The sequence below is a fragment of the Anolis sagrei genome, chromosome 3, assembly GCF_037176765.1.
Source record: "Anolis sagrei isolate rAnoSag1 chromosome 3, rAnoSag1.mat, whole genome shotgun sequence".
Lineage (NCBI taxonomy): Eukaryota > Metazoa > Chordata > Lepidosauria > Squamata > Dactyloidae > Anolis > Anolis sagrei.
The window spans coordinates 187,136,308-187,157,852 of NC_090023.1; the positions used below are offsets into that span (position 1 = coordinate 187,136,308).

The window sequence follows — 21,545 nt, forward strand, 5'->3', positions numbered from 1 at the left end:
TACAGAGATGCTTGTTTATTTCTATTGTACATCTATGAAACATGGAACATCTGCAAACGTCACTCTCGACTTTTGGAATGATTCCATCAGCATTGCTTTTGAAAAATCCTGCAAGTGTCTTGGGGAGACAAATGGACAAACATTCTAGAAGAAGAAAGACCACCAGCATCGAAGTGATGATTCTCCGCCATCAACAATGTTGGACTGGTCACATTGTCTGAATGCCCAGTCACCATCTCCCAAAGTTAGTTACTTTATTCTCAACTTAAGAACGGAAAACAGAATGTTGGTAGACAGCAAAAAAAAATTAACGATGGGCTTAAAGCTAACCTTAAAAAAGTGTAATAAACACCAAAAACTGGGAAACCCTGGATTTTGAAGAGGTATGAGTAGAAGGTAAAAGGGGGAAATATGCCAAGAGGAAGATGCATCACGCAAACCCTTGTCGGGATCACCTTCCATCTGGGAATGTATGTCCCCGCTGCCAAAACAACAACAACGGATCCAGAATAGGCCTCTACAGTCATTTATGTACCCACCACCAAGACTATCCTTGGAAGACAATCATACTTGGCCACAAGTGACAGCCTATATGATATAACAGGATATACATTAAAAATTAAATAAAAATTTAAGAGTTAGTCTTATCTTATGTAGAGCTCAGATAAGACTAACTCTTAAATTTTTATTTAATTTTTTAATGTATATCCTAGTCTTATCTTATGTAGAGCTCGGAGCCCCCAATGGTGCAGTGGGTTAAAGCACTGAGCTGCTGAGCTTGTTGATCGAAAGGTCGCAGGTTCGATTCCGGGGAGCGGCGTGAGCTTCCGCTGTCAGCCCTAGCTTCTGCCAACCTAGCAGTTCGAAAACATGCAAATGTGAGTAGATCAATAGGTACCGCTCCGGCGGGAAGGTAACAGCGCTCCATGCAGTCATGCTGGCCACATGACCTTGGAGGTGTCTATGGACAACGCTGGCACTTCAGGTTAGAAATGGAGATGAGCACCACACCCCAGAGTCAGACATAACTGGACTTAATGTCAGGGGACTACCTTTTTTTACCTTTTGTGTAGAGCTCACCTTATATACTAGGTTGGGAAAGCAGAAAGCCACCTTCATGGGGAGATCCTCTGTTAAACCTGGGTCCATTCTTTAAAGCCACTGACTAGCAAAGCAGCAGTGAAATGTACTAGAGCTCCATTAAGAATAGACTAGTAGTGGATGCCAATGTTTCTTATAAATTTGAAATCCAGCCAAAATAGAAGAGTACCTTCTCTTTTCCCCCAGCAAGAGTCACATCCTGCATTGTTCTCCATTTGAAAAATTAATTTTCATTCTTTACAGAGCCAGGAGCGCTTGTTCTGCAGAGATGAATATGCTGCATTTATTAGTTTAAAGCTCTAATAAAAAGACACCGAAAAGCAATAGAGAAAGTTGTTTTTTATGTAAATCAAATCCTGTGGTTTTGCAAGGGGAGTGTGCTACATAAGAATCAGACTATAAAGTTATTTAATTTTTCCTACATCAGCTATTGTTTATATAGTGTTCTTTTCGTTAAGTGAATCAGCTGGCAATGCAGTACACTGCCACTCTGTCAAGAGAAACTTTAGCTTCGCAGCGTAATATATAATATCACTTTTCTACAGTAGCTAAAGTAAGATTAGTCTCTTCAATTTTGCAATTTCTTTAGTGGTAAAGCCTTTGATGTATTTTGGAAAGGCAGTCACAGCAAAGCTTTACTTAAAACGAAAGTCTGCAGATTTTTTTGAAGCACCGCTGGGTTCTTATTTTTAAAAATCAGCTCCTTTGACTTCCCATTTCATCTTTGGATTTAGAAATGCAGTTTTATTAGTGTTCAAAGCATACAATTACAAAGTTATAAAATAGAACTGACCTGAAATCACTGACTGTTTATGCTAGTAGAAAATGTCCTAAATGTGTTTTTCAAGTTTATGTGCATGTATGTAACTAACAGAACAATAACATTAAGAATTATAGCAAAATGTTTCAACTTTTTCCAGTGTTTCTGTATCAGATCATTCTTATTTCATTAACTTTAGGTAGTGATAATTACAGATATAATACAAAATCTACAATTTCACTAAATATAATTTTTCAACAATATATTTGGACTGGGGGATACCCCCATAACATTAAAGGGTTTGGGTACATTTTTATTTACATGCCAACATTTCTCAGTCTTCAAATTCAACATGTCTAGCTATTGCTATAGAGTTTGTAAGCATTTCTGCACATTCTCGTTGAATATTGCAACTGCACAGAACAGGAAATATTTTAATTCAAGCATTTTATATTCCAAGGAACAGATTTCATTTTTCTAAGAAGGGTGTTCCATTGATGGGAAATTTGAATTTCCTTATAGGAAAGGGCCTTATTTTTTTCTTCTTTGCGATATCTGTTTGAGCCAATTCATTCATTATCTCTAAGAAATGCATCTGAGTACATAGAATCTGTCATATTAATTCAAACAATAAAATACAAAACTTTATTACAGTCACTGACCAGCAAAAAGTGGGGCACAAGCGCCCTGGAAGGGGAAGCACAGCTCCCCAGTGAAGCAGTTATTTAAAAGTAGATTAGAAAACAGTTTAAAATCACATTTTAAAACACAGGTTATTGTAACCTGTATGGAACCAGGGGGGGGGGGGTAGGGGGAAGATTGATATATGGAGTCAAAAACACTGGGGGGGCACTAAAGGGGAAGGGAGGGGCACATTGGGGGTGTAGTAGCATTTCAGCTGTAACATGCTGCTCTAACTACATTCCCAACAGGGTGTTACCTTGTGGGGTCAATCATCATCCGTCTAATTTTAAGTGCTGCAGTACAAAACTTAGCAACACTGGAAGTTATTGTAGTGTTAGAGTCCAAAAGCAGCAGGGTGGAATATTAAAAATATTAATTCAGTTCAGTCATGTACAGGACAAATAAATTTAAATGAGTGAAAAGATGATGATAACACAATGGTTAACTATAGAGAGAGTAATTTGTTCTGAATTGTATCATGTGCCTGTATCCTATATAGCAGAATTTTTGTAATTAGGTGTATTAAATGTATTGTGCTATTCTTCCTAAAATTTGCAGTTACTGACTTTATAATCCCATTTCCCCCCAAGGTTATGCCTTTCTGCTATTCCAGGAAGAAAGTTCTGTGCAAGCTCTCATAGATGCCTGTCTGGAGGAAGATGGGAAACTTTACCTGTGTGTATCAAGTCCTACTATCAAGGACAAACCAGTAAGTAGACTGATACAGCGTGTTTTCCTTTATGTTGCTGAAAACCAAATGCATTTGTGAGCAATTGGCTATTTGGTGTCATTTTCTTTGTCCTCTGCAAATAGATATTGACCATGAAAGTTTGTAAGATGTCAGGAAATGCCCAAACCGTTCGCTTTATTGTTCTGTAATGGTTTTATGCGCTGATCCAGAAGCTAGAATGTGGTGTTAGCTTGAAACAGTCATAATTCAGTCACTTTACATACAGTTTTTGTATCTCTCAGTTACCACCTTGCATTAAAACGTGTGTTGTAATTCATCAATCTTTGTGATAGAATATGATCCAATTTTGTATGTCTTTCAACAAATTGTTCCAGGTGCTGTTGCTTAATGTTGCAGTGCTTTAGATATTTAAAACTGGCAATTTTTCTAGATTTTGTGGCAAATTTGGCAGCACCATGTGAAAAGTAAAAGATGAATAAAATCTCTTAAATGTGTACCTGTATAGATTAAACATCATTTGTGCTTAGAATAAATGGGTGCAAGTGATATATATATTTAAATATCTGGAAAGTAGCTTTCATATGCCTTCATTTGGAGATCATTCTAAGCTGTGATATGATGTGAAGCAAAACAGTGTTAGGCTCATGCTTTCTACCCTTTGACTTTTAATCTCTGGTTGATCCTTCTCATATTCTTTCTCTTCTCTTCATACTATTTCCTGCTTCTTGGCAGGGGGTTGGACTAGATGGCCCACGAGATTTCTTCCAACTCTATGATTCTATGATTCTTATTATAAAATTGGAAGAGTTGGTCATCAGTAATAATATAAAGTTATACAGTAATTCATAATAATCTATAATAAATAAAAATGTAATGTTCATTTGTGGGATTAACAGAACTCATAAACCACTGGACGAATTTGGACACAATACACCAGGCCAATGTATGTCCCTTACTCAAAAAAAATTGATTTTGTCATTTGGGAGTTGTAATTGCAAGAGCATTCCGAACCCCACCAATGATGGAATTGAACCAAACTTGGCACACAGTTTTCCCATGACCAAGAGAAAATACTGTAAGGGTTTGGTGGGCAGTGTCCTTTGGTTTTGGAGTTGTATTTCACCTACATCCAGAGAGCACTGTGGACTCAAACAATGATGGATCTGGACCAAAACCAAACTACACAAATATTCAATATGCCCAAATGTTAACACTGGTGGAGTTTGGGGAAAATAGAATCTTGACATTTGAGAGTTGTAGTTGCTGGAATTTGTAGTTCACCTACAATCACAGAGCATTCTGAACCCCACCAACGATAGAATTGAGCCAAACCTCCCACACAGAACGCCCATGACCACCAGAGTGGGCCACAGCAACGCGTGGCAGGGGACAACTAGTAATAATAATAATAATCATATTTTACTTATTATTCAAAAGTATGATCTTCCCAACCAGGTCCTCTCTATAAATGTTTTACTACAAGTTCCAGAATCCAACAGTCAATAAGCTTATAAGGCTTATCAACATTAGATTTTTGTGGATTGCCAAATTCACAGTCCTATAACTTTGTCCCAAATTCAGCCAATTGCTTTTTTCAAATGGACAGAGTAAAGGCATTCCATTTCAGCAATCCTCTTAGCCTAAGTAAAGGAATTAATTCCTTCACCATCCAGTTTTTCCTCAGTTTTCAATATGTATGAATACTTTACTAAAAGGCAGACACCCTTGCAGTTTATAATCTATGAGATTTCAGGGTTCTTTTTAAACATTCTTTATAATCCAAAATTTTGAGCACATGCAGCTAAAGATAGATTCAAATACAGATATGAGTTATGTCTCTAATAAATGTAGTATCCCTGAAAGCAGATATTTCTATCTTATTGCAGCTATCTTTGAAAGGCCTATAAACATCAAAAGTGATTTACCCTGTAGCAGAAATGTCGACTTTTTAAAAGCTCCCTTAGAGATTTTCATGTATTGAAATCTCTTATTCGCTTTGCTATTTTTATTTTAATTTATTCATATTCCATTTTTCTCCTTATGTGGGAAGAAAGTGGCTTACAGTATAAATTAAAATAAAAGATAGTTAAAACAATATTAAAGTTTAAACGCTTTTAAACAGAAATGAAAAGAATGAAAATATTGTTGGTTTAAGTTACAGTTTGACTTGGAGGCAGTCATAAAATATGAAATAATGAACTTTTTAAGCCTAAACTTATACAACTTGGACTTGTTTGCAAAGCAAGTTAATATTGTGTTTGATATATTTGGAGTTGACCCATAAATTGTATTGATACCATGCTGACCTCCAGAGATTGTTCAGTAGCTGCTAAATCAGAGGCTATACATCAGGCATGGGCAAACTTTGGCCCTCCAGGTGTTTTGGACTTCAACCCCCACAATTCTTATGGAAGTTGAAGTTCAAAACACCTGGAAGGCCAAGGTTTGCCCATGCCTGCTATCCCTATATGTGATACTACATGCAAGGCAATCTGTGTTTAAAAATGTTTATCTATATTTAGATGACTTTTGTACTTCTGGTATAGGTGTTTGTGTATACAAAACAGCCCAGTTGTAGTGATAGTAAATACTTGAAAGATTACATCCATAGTTGAGGGCAAGGCAGCTGCTCACGTCCTTGGACACAGCTTGCTTTGTATTGCAAGTGTTCTCATGTTGACCATATTTCTTCCTATACAGCAAATTCTAATTCTTATCTTCATCAGTTTCTGCCAATACAGAATTAATACCAGTTAGGCAATGTCAAAAGATTCAAAATTCCTATCCTCTGCAGCTTTCCAAAAGGCAATTAAACATGTCTTGTTTGTTTGTTTGTTTGTTTTTACAGGTGCAAATACGACCTTGGAACTTAAGTGATAGTGACTTTGTAATGGATGGTTCTCAACCTTTAGATCCCAGAAAAACTATTTTTGTTGGAGGAGTTCCGCGACCCCTTCGAGCTGGTGAGTGAACATGTGAATACAGCAGCTAGTGTTATAAAGAGTTGCCTGAAGTCTGATGCAATAGTAGTCACTCAAATGTTTCAGGATGTTTGGCCTGTTTTTCAAATAATTACATAGCTTGTGTATGAAGCAGGAAAAACACGTTGCCAATTTCCACATTTTCATGTGCGTGTAACGTGTTGAAACCTCTGTTCCTATAAAATTTGTGTTGAGTGGTTTTTCAGTGGGTATTGTAATGTAAGGGGGATAGGATGGATCAAAGCTCAATTCTGCAAGCCAAACCCTCTGCTGAATCCCCCCACCAAGAAAATAAGACCAATAATTTGCAGAGGGACAGCACTGCCTCCCGTATTATGGGGAATTCCAGTGGAGGTCCATATCATATTGCTTCCATTATAAAATGAGCGAAACCTAGTCAGTCTGTATCTGACAAGGAGAATAGCTCATGAGAAGAAACTGCCAAAGCATTTTCTCTCCCTGGTCATGTTGAGGCACAGTTGCCAAATATTTCTAGTCTCTGTTCTCAATCTGAAACTAGAAACGAAGAGATTGAAATACAATAGTTTAATCTGCAGAAAACAGTAAGGGGTTGGTTACAATCAAGTCAAGAGAGCACCAAGGAAGTGCCATGTTTGACTATCCTGCATCATGGGTTTTATAGTCGACCAGAGTCATTAAGGTAAACATGCACATACACTACCAAACCTCCTTCCCTCTTTCCTTTTGCTTCTCCCTCCCAACTCTGTCCTTCTGTGTCTCTCTGTTCCAAAACAATCCTGTTTTGAAAAACTATCTCCTGCATAATTTTCCACCTCCCATCTCTTTCAGGTCATTCTGATTTCTCCTTTCACCTCTTACACACTTCTCTTCCGGGAGCTTGGCAACACTTATCTCTTTCCAAATTCCTTCACTCCCTCTCTTCCCACTCCCTCTTCCCCTCTCTATATTTATTTATTAATTATTTATTATGGCATTTATATGCCACCTTTCTCATCCCGAAGGGGACTCAGAGCAGCTTACAAGATATATTTTCATACAATATATTATATTATTGGCATAGTACAATATCAGTATTATATATTACTATATTGCACTATACCATTACATTGTAATATTATTAGTAATATTACATGTAATGTAAATATATAATTATATTTATAATATTGCATTATTATTACTAGTATTATATTTTATTACATTATAATATTATAAATATTATATGTATATACAATATACTATATTATATTATTAGTAAAGACAAGATGGAACTGTCTTCTGCTCCCCTCTGTCTTCACTCTGGCCAGAGTAGCAGTTGGTGCCAGAGGGGGAAGGGGTCTCCCAACTGATGATATAGGCAGAAGATAAGATGGAAATGTCTTCTGCTCCCCTCTGCCTTCACTCTGGCCAGAGCAGCAGTTGGTGCCAGAGGGGGAAGGGTCCTCCCAACTGATGTTATAGGCAGAAGACAAGATGGAAATGTCTTCTGTTCCCCTCTGCCTTCACTCTGGCCAGAGCAGCAGTTGGTGCCAGAGGTGGAAGGGGCCTCCCAACTGATGATATAGGCAGAAGACAAGATGGAAATGTCTTTTGCACACCTCTGCCTTCACTCTGGCCAGAGCAGCAGTTGGTGCCAGAGGGGGAAGGGGCCTCCCAACTGATGATATAGGCAGAAGACAAGATGGAAATGTCTTCTGCTTCACTCTGGCCAGAGCAGCAGTTGGTGCCAGAAGGGGAAGGGTCCTCCCAACTGATGATATAGGCAGAAGACAAGATGGAAATGTCTTCTGCTCCCATCTGTCTTCACTCTGGCTATTATCCCATTCTCAAATTCTTTTCTTGTAAAATTCACTTTTAAAATCAGTCATTTGTCAATTCAAAGTCATCTTCTTTAATCTGTTTTTCACCTCACCCAGTTGAGAACAGCTAAAGAGAATGGGAAACAATTTTTTTGATTTAGCAGTGAAAAGCAACTTGGAAAGAGTTGCTTCTAACAGGAAAGAAAAACCAATTTGGAGGACTCTTACCTGTTTAGGCTGACTGATTTTTTTATTTAAAAAATTCATTGAAAAATCACAGCAATCCATATATAATTTTATCCTGCAACTTTGGAATACAGCAGCAAGGGAAAATACAGTGGGCTGAAAGGAAAATTGTAGCACAACAGGCTTTGATTTTGAGCTTCTGTTGTTTTGGACTTGTTTTTTGTTTGTTTGTTTTTTGTAGGCTAGATACTATACTTTAAGAAACATGCATAAATCCCTGTTTTGAGTATTCTCTGTTCTTCTGAAAATATCTTAGGACTTTAAGCACTGAAATCTCAAGGTATCCTCAGCCACATATATTCTACCTTTCTGCAATTTCAAATGAGTCAGTCCTCATATTGTCTTAAAGCATGGCTGGCTTTCATTTGAAAATGTTAAATTGGATATTAAATTGGATTTGGAACTTCTCCAGACATTTCATGCATGTGTAATGAATGAATTTTCATTTGATGGTTCTGTAATCCATTTTAAATATTGCCTAGATTCGTTTTTTCTATGCTATTAAGATCATTTTGAAGACGTTTCTTTGTCACCTTAATTTACAATAAGCCTTCACTAAATATAACATCTAAAGCATTGACCATAATTTGTTTAAGACAGAAATAATGATTTAAACAACTGAAACAGTTTTGAGCAATTCCATCCGATCCAAGTGCCATTTTTGACCCCTTTCCTGACTCTGTCTTCAGGCAGCACTCTTTCCAATTCAGCAGCCCCTGGGAGTTAAGAAATAAAACAAAACAAGACCATTTTTAGGTTCCTAAAACCGCAGTTTTTGCCCTAGAACAAGGTTTGTGATCCTTTCGTGCCATGCCTTAATGTGAAAATTTGGTATGGGGCTTTACTGCTCTTGAGGTTCAGCAGGGACTGCAGGAGCTACATATGACCCAGTTTTGATTTAAAAGTCTATTGATCAGCTCTAGGCATTGATCCACTTTTCTCATTTTCTGTATAACCTCGAATTTTGTTTTATTATTTTGGGTTTAATTTTTAGGATGCTTGTTTCTTCTTTAGTCACTTACTTACATTTCTTGTTTATGATTCTTTGGGTAATATGAATCTGTGTCATTTTCTCCTCCCTCAAAATGTCCCAAAATGTTCTGTTAAGGCCCTTGAAGGCCTCAGAATATACCATCATGTCTCAGAGATGGAGTTTGGGGCAAAGAATGTATTTTTTTTTTGGGAGGGGGGATATCAAGTTTGGCCCTCCAAGCTCTCCTGGAGGGCTAATGTGGCCTCCTTGTCTAACAGCTGCTGGCTCCCACCTTAAAAAACTTCTTTACATTGAATGAGGGGTTTGCACATCTCAGTGTTCATACTGAATGCTAGCAAGAATTTCATTCCACTGTAAGCTCCCCCTATATGCCTATAAGAGTTGCCCTTTTTTAGCCATACCATATTTCCATGTTATTCAAATGAAAGTGAATGGTGGTAGCATCTCTACTTCTTACAGGAAGAACATAAAAAATAAGTCATTTTCCATTTAAACACAATCATTTCTAAAATCATTTTAAAAATCATAATTATCTAGATAATTATGCGGTCAAACGAACAAAGACTATTGTAACCATCTGATGTACTGTACACCTCATGCTGTTATATTCCTATATCCAAGTCTCAACTATATTTATAGTATTTTTAATCCTGATTTGGCCAGAGTGGATTATAATTATAATAATGAATACAGTGTTCCCTCGCTACCTCGCAGTTCACTTTTCACAGACTCAATGTTTTGCGGTTTTTCAAAAAATAGGAATTTAAAATATACAAGTAGCGAGGGAACACTGTATACCCATTATCGAAGCGCATAGATGCTGCCACAGATTTGAGTTGCAGAGCAGAAGAATGTCTCTCACACTGCCCCGGGGAGGTGGGATGGGGCAAGCCACGAACCCCTTGGTATTGATGTAGGCACACGGGAAGTGATGTTTATGTGCTTCCTGGAAGCTGGAAGCGTCACCCTGGCTGGTGGAGGCAGCGGGCTGCAAGGGAGGTATGTATGTGGCTGGCGAATACCTCCGTCCTTCCCAGAGCCTAGCCGAAGTGGCACCAGTGAGGGGCGCATAGAGGGCCACCAAGACAGCTTCCACCAAGGCTTCTTTCTCAGGTGACTGGGTGAGAGCCCTAGGCCAGTGAGGAAGCAGAAGGGAGAGAGAAGGGCGGCTCCAGCAAGGGGAGGGGGAAGAGAGGGAGGAAGGGGGGAAAGAGGAGAGGAAAGAGAAGGCGAAGGGATTGAACGAGTGAGAGATAGGGTGATGAGAGAAGAGTGGGTGGAGCCACTCCTAGGAGGGGGTGGTACTACGCAGGCATGTAGCCGGGGGGGGGGGGGGGCTAGAGGGGCTTCAGCCCCCCCCCCGAAATTCTCATGATGGTCCACGAGAAGGCCTTACTGGTGCATTATTTATACTGTTATGTTTATTCATATCATGATCTGATCACCATACTCAATATATCCCATATGCATAGGGGTATTGGGGTAACGATACAAAAGGTTTGCTAGGGTAGATCCTCTTTCACTCAGACTCAGCCCCCCCGAATCAAACTCAGCCCCCCTCCCAGAATCAAAAACCTGGCTACAGGCCTGGTACTACACCTTGTGCGTGCTGAGGCAGTACATATATAGCATCCCTACTTTGTAGATTTTCACTTATCGCAAGTGGTCCTGGAATGTAACACCTGCGATAAGTGAGGGAACACTGTACTGCACTGAGATCTTGCTTCATGAAACCCAGGGAAACTTAGTTTTATCACACCCAAAGCTCTTCCATTTAATATAAATGAATAATTCTCTTTTCAAAACTTCAGGATTCAAAATTACAGCACTTGCTTAAAAATAATATAGTATTATCCATTTCTACCATTGCTAAAATGTTGAAAATGAATCCCTGTGTTTATGAATCTTTTAACCTTTTGTGTAGGCCATCACTGAACCTTCTTCTTTTTTTTCTGGCTCTTTGGTGTCTGTCTTCCTGTCTCTCTTGATTTATTTGATCTTATCCTCTTGTGTCACCTTTTGTAAAGTCTTCTCCCTTATTGTCAGAAATGTCAGCATCACTGCTGTCCATCTCTGATGTCCTATTTCTTCTGTCCTCCTCCGCTTCCATTTAGTCCACATAATGTGAACGCCTCCTTGTCCCTCTTCAGCCGTTTTTCTTTCCCTCTTTCTCCATGCTGTCCATCTCTCTGTCTCTCTTTTATCTCTCTGTTCACTTATCTTGTCTCCCTTCTTGCACTTCATCATCTACACACACAACACACCTTTCCTTTCAATATACACTTGCTGCATTAGGAGGCAGTGTCACATGGGCTTCCTTTTCTTCTCTCCTTTGTGGTCCTTGATACTCATTGAACTTCACACTGCTCACAGCTTCATCCATTCTTCACAAGATGAATAACTCCCAATGAGGCTGTGGAAGCAGGAAGGGGGTGGATACAACATGGCAAGTGTAAGCAATGTGTCTTATAGTGTTATCTGCAAAATGTATTTAATTACTTGGATTTTTGTTGGGAAGAAGGGCCATCATGTCCCAGTTCAGGATGTTTTTTTTAAAAAAATAAAGGAATAAGATAATATCAACAGTGTTGTTATATTCTATCCTTTACTGTTTTGCAGTTGAATTAGCAATGATTATGGATCGTTTGTATGGAGGAGTCTGCTATGCTGGCATTGATACAGACCCAGAGCTGAAGTACCCAAAAGGTGCTGGCAGAGTGGCTTTCTCCAATCAACAGAGTTATATTGCTGCTATTAGCGCACGCTTTGTCCAGCTCCAGCACAATGACATTGATAAACGGGTAAGCAAAATATATCTCAGTAGATTAACTTCGCTAGCACAGAGCAGAATCAGTGATAAGATGAACATTAATACCCAGAGAAGCTTCTTCATTACTTTTGGATTGTAATAAACCAAGGACATAGCATATTGCTTTTCCCTGAACTCTTTGGGAAGAAATAATGTAATCATTATTGCCTTATTACTATATTAGCCTTATCTTCTTTATTTCTACTTGTTTTGAAGCCTTTCAGAATCTTCAGAAGTGGGAAGAACCAGGCTTTCAACATTATTTTATTGAAAGCCAGGCTTTATTATAATAATAATAATTATTATTTATTCTTTATTAGGATTAAAAAGATCTTTTTGTGCCAGTAGGCAAATGAGGCATTTGAGGGAGAATGGGGGTATTCTGCTGGGGAGGTTGTGGGTGGGATTCTGAAGGAATTCTGAATTCTAAATATAATTTTAAGTGTATTGATTATATTTTAACTGTATTTTAATATTTTTTATTTCGTGTCTAAAGCATTGCATACTAAGTATAAAATTGATAAGAATAGAAGGAGCACAAGCAGCTAAATAATTTTTTTACCAAAACAGGGCAACAGTGACTGCATTGTCTGTAGCTTTAAACAATTGTTCCTCTGTACATGAGGCAGGGCGTTGTAGACAAGCATACATGCGTGGAGTTGTTTGTTTTGCTCCACAGTCGCACAAGGTAGAAGATTCTTCTAGGTAGTTCCATTTTGCAAGGTTGTCTTTTTATCTGCCCATTCCTGAATCTGTTCAGGGACTTTCAAGTTGCCCATTATTGGTTTGCCCCTGGAGGAAGACGCTTGTGGAGGGCCATCCAATTGGGATTTCCTGGTTTAGCTGCCCAGAGGGATGATGTGGTTCTTGCTGTTGCTGGGGGAATATTAAGAGGAGTGGTGGTTCTCATGGAGCTTTCCCTTGATTTGAGTCTACTGGAAGGAGGCTGATAGCCATGCAGTGGATGGCTTACACAGTGTTTTCATATTGAACTACCCCCCCCCCCCCATCTTTCAGAAGGCCTGTCTCCACTGTTCCATCCCCTACGAGCTCCTCTCTTTCATATATACCTTTTTCATTCTTATCTCATCCAGTGTTTTATCATTTTCTGTTGTACATTTGGTCCGCCCATTGAGCTTGATTTTTCACCTTGCTATTTTTCACTGTTTTATTCTACTCTTGGGTCTTACTTATTTTATTGTGATGATATTTTTTGTTGTTCTGTATTTATTTTTCTACTATGTATTACCGGGCCTGGACTCACGTAAGCCGCTCCGAGTCCCCTTTGAGGAGATGGTGGCAGGATATAAATAAAGATTATTATTATTATTATTATTATTATTATTATTATTATTATTATTTCTCTCACAGTTAGCAGCAACCTCATCTGTCGCACATTGGGGGGCAGTGCCAGCTAGCTTATAAGATTTTAATCTTATAGCCACACACTACTGTTTAATTGTTGTTTCCATTTTTTGTATTTGCTTTGTTTTAAACTGTGACCAGATTATGTGGTTGTTAGTCAACTTGAATTCCCATGGGAAGAAAGATGCGATATAAATAAAGTAAATAAAAATAAATATTATATTATATCTTTATTTTTTAATTCATTTTTATTGTGCATTTTCCTGTGTATTTACATAGAAAGAGTGAGAACAAAGGATTTTTAAGAGAGAAAGTGTAGAAGGAAGTGTAAGTGTATATCTTTAAATAATCTTTTCTGAGGAATCTATAGTAATATGATGGCAATACAAAACTGTGACTATTTTTGACAAGTCTAGTGATATTATAGGTTGCATTTGTCAAAACTGCCAATCCATAAGGGCCATAATATTTAAGTTGGTTCTAACTGTTTTGAACGTTTTTGAAAGCTGCTGTTTATTACATTCTGACATGCAAGCCCCTCCTAAATTCAGATTTGTGAGACCAATGCACAGAATTTCCCTCTTTTTTGAACACTTTTGTACTCCCGCCCTCTTTCCTAGGTGGAAGTGAAGCCATATGTGCTTGATGATCAGATGTGTGATGAATGCCAGGGCACTCGCTGCGGTGGGAAATTTGCTCCGTTCTTCTGTGCCAACGTGACCTGCTTGCAGTATTACTGCGAATACTGTTGGGCAAGCATCCACTCTCGCGCTGGGCGGGAGTTCCACAAACCACTCGTCAAGGAAGGAGGGGATCGGCCACGCCACGTTCCTTTCCGCTGGAGCTGAAGCCCGGGCATCAACCCAGCAGCAAGTACTGGAGCCGACGACATTGAAGGGAGAAGAGAGTGCTGCCTCAGGGCTTTAGTGTTCTGGAAATCTGTGCATTCATCCTTGACTTTAAAGAAGAGATGGGTCTTTTTATTATGATTACTATTACCATTGTTACGATTATTATTTACAGTCACATTACTGAACTCGGTGTCCAGTATAATACAAACTTAGCGGAGTATAACTGTACTGATTTTGCACTTTGATTCACATCCACATCTGCTTGGTACCTTAAACTTCTTACACGAGACTTGTCACGCTCGACAATAAGTAGACTGCCATTCTCATTGGGCTCCACTAGGTTGATGTCTAGATGATGAAGATTATTTTTTTAAATTAATTTTATGTTGAAACTGGAGCATGCACTTATTTTCAGAAACTTAGATTTGCCCCTCGCAGATGACTTACCAAAGGTAACACTCACAAGCAGGTGGCAGATGTAGCAAAAAAACAAAACAAAAATAAAAAACCAAACATGGATATTCAGCAATCATTAGTTTGGGTCACATAGAGTAGGAACAACCCTAAAACAAAAAAAGTCTTGCGTTGCTCTCCATTTTTATTGGTAATGACGATACCTCATAAGCTGGATCACATCTTCTCCACCCCTTTCTTCCCGCCCCACGTTTTGTTCCACCCCTTTTTCCTTTGCCGAGGGTTCCCTCTTTGGTTAGACCTGTTAGTGTTATGTAAATGTATGCTGCAATAGCTTTTGCTGCTATTAAGATGGTATTACTGATACCACCATACTCTATTCAAGCTAGGGTATCGATTTAAACGACAATTATGTGATTAAATAAAAAAATAGTGACGGCTGCTGTAAGGAGATCAGTATATCATTCAGAAAGCTTCCAAGGAAGGTCAACAGTTTTGACTGCATGTTTACTTAATCAGGTTGCTGCATGCAATAAATTTTTTTATATATGTCTAATATGAAAATCAGCCCACCGTGCACCAATTAAGAATCTATATAGGCTACAAAGTACTCAGTAAAATAATTTAAACAACACACAGACACACACACACAGAGATTACTGACTGGAGGAAGGCATGCCTCAGTAAATGTAAATGCTTCTGAAATTAGGATCAGCCCATTGCAGTATGACCTATATTCCAACAAATATTTTTTTAAGGAAACTAGATGTAGAATATCCTTCAAACAAATTTGTGAATGATAGACGAAGTACTTTGCGGTGCTCTGTTATATATTGTGCAATTTATTTTATATAGTAAAAGTGATTATGTCCAGTACTGTGATCAAACTATAACTGTTTAAGCCTCTCTGTGTCTAACATTCACATACTTCTGAAAGTGCAACAAGTGTTAAGGACAAATGGACACTCACAACTTTAAAAAAAATTGAGCTCTTCGTTCCAATCTCATAAGCGCTTGCACCGTTTGATGTAGTGGCGGCCCTTGTCCAGAAAACCAAAGAGCTCGTAACAGCATATGTACACTACCAATGTCACTTGTAGGCCGGAAAAGAGAACTAGGCACATTTAACGAAAAGTGAGAAAAAGTGGTGCTAAAGAAATGTCTGCATACAAAAGTTAACTCGCAAGATGTCTGCTCTCTGGGTGTGACATTTAATTTCTTGAACCCTGGATGTATCCTGTGAAGCTTGAATCTATTTGAGATCTACTCTATATAACAGTGGACATTTTTTTAGCATGTACTGTGGGGCTGTGCAAGACAAACACATAGACACACGTGGGTGTGCTAATTGTGAGAATGTGTACACTATTCTGGGTGTTTTTGTTTGTTTGTTTGTTTGTTTGTTTCTTCGTTCGTTCTCTCCCCACCCTGTTTTTGTTTTTAAGTTCTGGGGACAATCTAACTGGATATGGCACCGCATCGTAGATTTAAATGTTCCGGTTTTGTGTGTTGTGATGGCCTTGTTACTGTCTAACTTTGTACGTTTTCTTTTAATGTTTAGTTGCAATTATTGGCTCTGAAAGAAATTTTCTGAGTTTGAAAAAAAAATAGTTTTTTACTGGTTTAGAAAATCATGTTTAGTATCCCTTTTAAAGTTTCTTCTGGGCATTTTTGTGAGATTGCTTTATCCAGCCCAGCTGTCTTTCCTTCTGTTTGGGGTTTTTCTTTTCTTTTTCTTTTTCTTTTCATCTATACGAGATTTGTTATGCACTACTTTTTGTATCTAGACAGTTTTCAATAGTTGGCAGATTATTCTTTTTTAAAAGAAAAAAAGGCATGCTTTCTGACTGACATTGATCTTTTGCAATACCTCAATTTTGAAATAATAGGAAAGAAAATATTTTCTAAGTAAGTTTATTCAGAAAAAATATATATATTAATTTAATTCTGCAAGAAAATGATTTAACAGATGGGTAACTTTATTTTTTTCATGCTTATTTGCGTTTTTGAAAATTAAAGAAGTTAGAGCTTTATAACTGTAATATTGAAGATCCTAGCTAACCTACAGAAGTCTACCTAATTATGTGAAATGAGAGACGTTTTTGGAAGAAATTTCCCACTTTCCATGTACAAACATCCTCTAGAAAGAGAGACGGGGGGAAAGCGAGCGAGTGAAAGAGAGAGATGCTCGAAGTTACATAGGTGTTAAGCTTGAAATGAATGAATACAGCATTGAAAGATGTAAAACAAACAGCATTGGTGCTGGGAGTTGTGAATAGAAGGCAGAAAAAAAACTATTTTTCCCTTAATTTGTATATTTATAATCAAAACAATTATGCACGACTGACCAGAATTGTGAGAGTTCTTCTGTTTGTATTTTTTAAAGATAATTTTTTAGTTTATTAAATTATAACATGGTCCCTTTTTTGTTTTGTAAATGAATGTGCCCCCTAAGTTGTTAATATGTTATATTATTATTATTATTATTATTATTATTATTATTATTATTATTAAAGAGGGTCCTTCAAGAAAAGAAGTTATTTTTTAAAATAAGGTGTTCTGAACTGCAACTTGACTAAGAAGCCCCCGGGCACAGGTCCTCTTGTGGCCTTCTCTTGATGCGAGACTTGAACTAGTCGATTTTTTTTGAAGGCGACTTAACCTCGACTCTTTGTTGTTATGTGCAATACTGTTTGTACTGTTTGTATAAAAAAACCGAAAAAAAATGAAAAGAAAAAAGGCATAAATCTTTATTGCAGATTTATTTTCATTGCAAACTTTAGACATTGTGATTCACTAAGATCATTTTTCTACTGTCAAATATGTACCTTTTCTTCATGCTGGTATTTTTTCAATAGTAATGTAGCCTTTGTACTGAGACAAAATTTTCATTGTTATTTTTAGAAAGATTTTTTGCTAAGAGAAATTTAAACATTGACATATTTTTCATTTTTATTTCAGATTTTTTCTTTAAGGAGTGCTTTCTCAACCATTAATATAGTTGTTTCTGGGAGAGACTTTCATATCTGGTCAATGTCATTAATATTATTTTGTATTTTTACTTGGAATAAATTAATTTTATGATGCTAATTCTTTAAAAGTTTATTTTTTTCATTTTCAGTTATTTTTGAAGCTAAAAAAAACCTTTGTAATATTGTTACTAAAGTGTCTAGTTTTTTGAAATGCAAAGCTTTATGTATTAACTCGCTGATGTGGTTTACAATGGTGTGAAAATGGTTGGATATGTGAAATGATTGAAAAAACTGTAATGAATAATTGGGCAATAAAATTACAGAATGAAGCAGGAAATGGATGTGATATTTTTGAGAAGCCTTTTTTCCTTTATCGGAATGATTTAGGGAGATAATAGGGATGTCACAGTACCAGTTCGCTGTCTAGATTTATACAACACCAATGCTGATAAAACACTATTGCTGTTGTAATGGACTCCAATCTTTCGAAGTAAGAGGCGCGCAACCTTTCCGGTTGAGCGTAACACGAATTTGCTTCCTCCCCACTTTTATCATAGGCGCTCTCAGCACTACGGGGGCCTCGTGGGGCAGCCACGAATGGAGGTTACACAGCACTAATGCTTGGCCAATTCCCTGCCCCTACCCCTACCCCGCTCATACCCACCATGGCAGTCTCTTTTGGACTGTTACGTTCACTCTCTCCCAAATTTCAGTGTGATCTGCCATGATTTTATTTATTTACTCATCTCCCCACCCCATTCCCATGCTGCATTTCCATGCACTTCTTTACGCGGTAACCCAGAACCAATGGAGGGAGTTGTATAGCGTCCGCATAATGTTACCATACGGTGTAATTTACTGCATAGTTAGTGCTAAATAATGCATGCGTAGCGACCCTTATGACTATATCGGAGCACTTTCGTCAAGCTTCCTTGTATATTCCTCCCTTTCTTTTTGAGTTTGTCCTTCGGCATTCCAAGTGCAACGTCCGTTGCTGCTATTGAAACACTGCTTCACTTTATGTAGTTCATCTCCCCCTATGTTTGTCGAACCCCTACTGTTTTTGCTGCTATCCCACCAGACCTTCTGTGCTGAAGCTAGAGATACAACTGTTATCCATTCCTTAAGACCCCGCAAACCAAACTGGTGTTATATAAACAGAACATACAATGGCCTTCCCTAGATGCATCCGTGCCCAGAGTTGGTCTCACATTGGTTTCTACTGAAGGGAGGCAATGTTTATGATCTCTTGTAGAAATGTCTAGAGTTGGCCCATTGTTGTCCTCTTTGTGTGTAAAGTTATAGACAAAAATCAAACTAGTGAGTAAAATTTAGACTCTAATTAGGTACTACTGGTTGGGATGAACACAAATTGTCAAAGTATACTAGACGTAAAGGAGAAAAAATTACAAATTCCTGCAAAGTGGTACAAAGTGTGTTGCTTAGATTTCTGTCTACACACTTGCCTTTTAGGAAGGCAGGGGCTAACAAGAAAATTGTATTACAAATATGCAGTTAGCAAATTAACTTTGCTAATTTCACTATCTTTGTTAGAGTAGTACAAAATATATCTATATAGTGCTTTACTGGGGGAGATTCCCCCCATGTTAATATTTCAGTATTGTGACATCTCTACTTGCAAGATATGAGTGAAAGATTAGTCACAGGTTTGTAAAAAAACAACAAAACAAACTCTTTTGTTAAACCTGGCTTGTATGTAGTTGCTTTTTACACCAGTTTGTACAATGTCGGCTTAATTTTTTTTAACCAGGAAACCTTTTTCTTCTCGATCTCCACTGTTGTAGTGTTTCTGTCTGACCACAGAGTATTTTATATTCATGCTGGTGGTTTGCTCTATACCCTGAGTGGGTAGCAGATCAGGGGCTGTTATGTCATTCTGCACATTTTAAATTTACCTAATAATAACGTTTAGCAACAAATAGATATCCAGGGTGCTAATACGGGATAATCATTTCTGCTGTTTTTTGTTTCTGGATGTAGTTCTGTTGGAGTATAAAGTACTAGGTATTTGTAATTTTGCTGTCAAAATAATGGACATAACTTTTAGAGTGTTCACAGCTAAGATCTCTGTACTTGTTTTTTCAACTAATTTTAAATGTACCATATCTTTTACTACATGTTCTCTTAGACTGGTTTTGCTAGTAACCCTAAAAGGCTTTTATCTCTTTTTTTGGCTTGAACTAATGCTTTGTATGGAACTGCAGTACTGTGACTAAACATGAAGCTCAATGCTGCTATTGCTTACTACTGCTTCAACTTTGTAGTTTGAACTTAATTTTTTCTGTAATAACTTATTAAATCTAGTTGTATGAAGTACTGACACTTGTCATCCTTTGCATGCTGAAAAATAAACAAAGGGGAAAGTACTGTCGGGATACAGACCTGGAAACTTAGAAGATAGCAACGAAGTATTCCTCTAAATCATTGGTTCCCAACCTGTGGTCTGTGAACCACCAGTGGTCCACAAGAATGAAAATATGGTTTGTGGCCTCACCATTACTAGACCGTTGCCTCGAAAACACGCAGCAACGAGAGTGACTGGTCTCGCAAAACTGTATAGTACTGAGGCAATGGGGATGTCAGGGGGGGAGAGGCTGACTACCTGCAAAAGATTACTACTACCACATCAACTCTAGATTTTTAACTGTGGTTTTCTGTGGGTGAGCAGATGGCGACTACTGAATGGCATATGTTCTGTATCAGAAACTAGAGCTGATGTGGTCTATCAAATGCAATTTTCTGAATCAGCACCCCAAATAACCACACCGAATCTAAAGTTGACCAAAAAGTGATTCGTAACCCTTTTGTTATTAATGTTGGAGCGTGGTCCCTGATTAAAAAAAAAAAAAGGATGGGAACCACTGCTCTACATATTATACTTTGACATGTATTTACACTCCCGTCTTCTCTTTGTTTGTACAATGACACAGGTTCAATCAGTTTTACGTATTGTTGAATGCTTTCATGGCTGGAATCACTGGGTTGTGGTAGGTTTTTTGGGCTGTATGGCCATGTTCTAGAAACATTCTCTCCTGACATTTCGCCTACATCTATGGCAGGTATCCTCAGAGGTTGTGAGGTCTCAGACCGAAAAACCTACAACAACTCAGTTTTCTTTATCCACTACAAGAGCCCTTGTGTTGGAGCTGTCAATCCAATAAGATACATCCTTGTTCTTTAGAGAAAATGTGGCAGTCGTCCTTCTGTATCCATGGACTCTGCATCCATAGGTTCAATATCCATGCCTCAAAAATATTCCCAAACAAAATTCCAAAGAGCAAACTTTAATTTTGTTCTTTTATATGTTAATATGCCACTTGTATATAATGGGACTTGAGCAAGCCCATAGCCAAGAGGTGGTTTAAGGGTTCAAACCACCCCTGAAATTATTCAGGTCAAAAAGGAAAACCTGGTTTACTCATGAATTTTAACTAATTAACCAAATCGCCATACCAAATATAAGAGAAGCAAAAACTCCAGAACTGCAAGCACTATCTAAATCAAATCTTGATTATTTACACTATCATTACCTACCTTCCAACCAATTTACATTGCAACGGTAGCAATAGCGGACATAGTGGAAGCGACCATAGTGGAAGTTGCAAAAATGTAGTAGCTGGCAGGCAAAGTCTAAGACACCGGGGGTGGGGTGTGTGTGATTGACCTGGATTGCAGGTGAAAACTGAGGAAATTGTAGAAACTGAAGTGTCTACCACTGGTTCATCTAATCCAAAGAAACCATGGAACAGGAGCAAAGAGAAGAAGCTGTGTCATTGTTGGACCTTGGACTTTATATAAACAAGACTTTTTCTGATGACCAAGCGAAAGCTCAATTAGTGCAAAATCCACAAACTCAATTGCTAGGATATGTATTTCCT

General features: G+C 37.9%; 1 protein-coding gene across 9 annotated transcripts in view; it reads left to right on the top strand.

Annotated features, from left to right (window-relative positions):
- Positions 1-19,980, top strand: part of CPEB3 (cytoplasmic polyadenylation element binding protein 3) — a 114,636-nt gene extending 94,656 nt beyond the window's left edge. For all 9 annotated transcript variants that reach the window (XM_060768705.2, XM_060768700.2, XM_060768698.2 and 6 more), the window contains 4 exons: positions 3,136-3,254; positions 6,085-6,199; positions 11,855-12,036; positions 14,030-19,980. In XM_060768705.2, the coding sequence (XP_060624688.2) occupies positions 3,136-3,254; positions 6,085-6,199; positions 11,855-12,036; positions 14,030-14,257 (644 nt within the window). In that variant the 3' untranslated portion in view covers positions 14,258-19,980. The remainder of the gene's footprint in view (positions 1-3,135; positions 3,255-6,084; positions 6,200-11,854; positions 12,037-14,029) is intronic.
- The last annotated feature ends 1,565 nt before the right edge of the window (positions 19,981-21,545 follow it).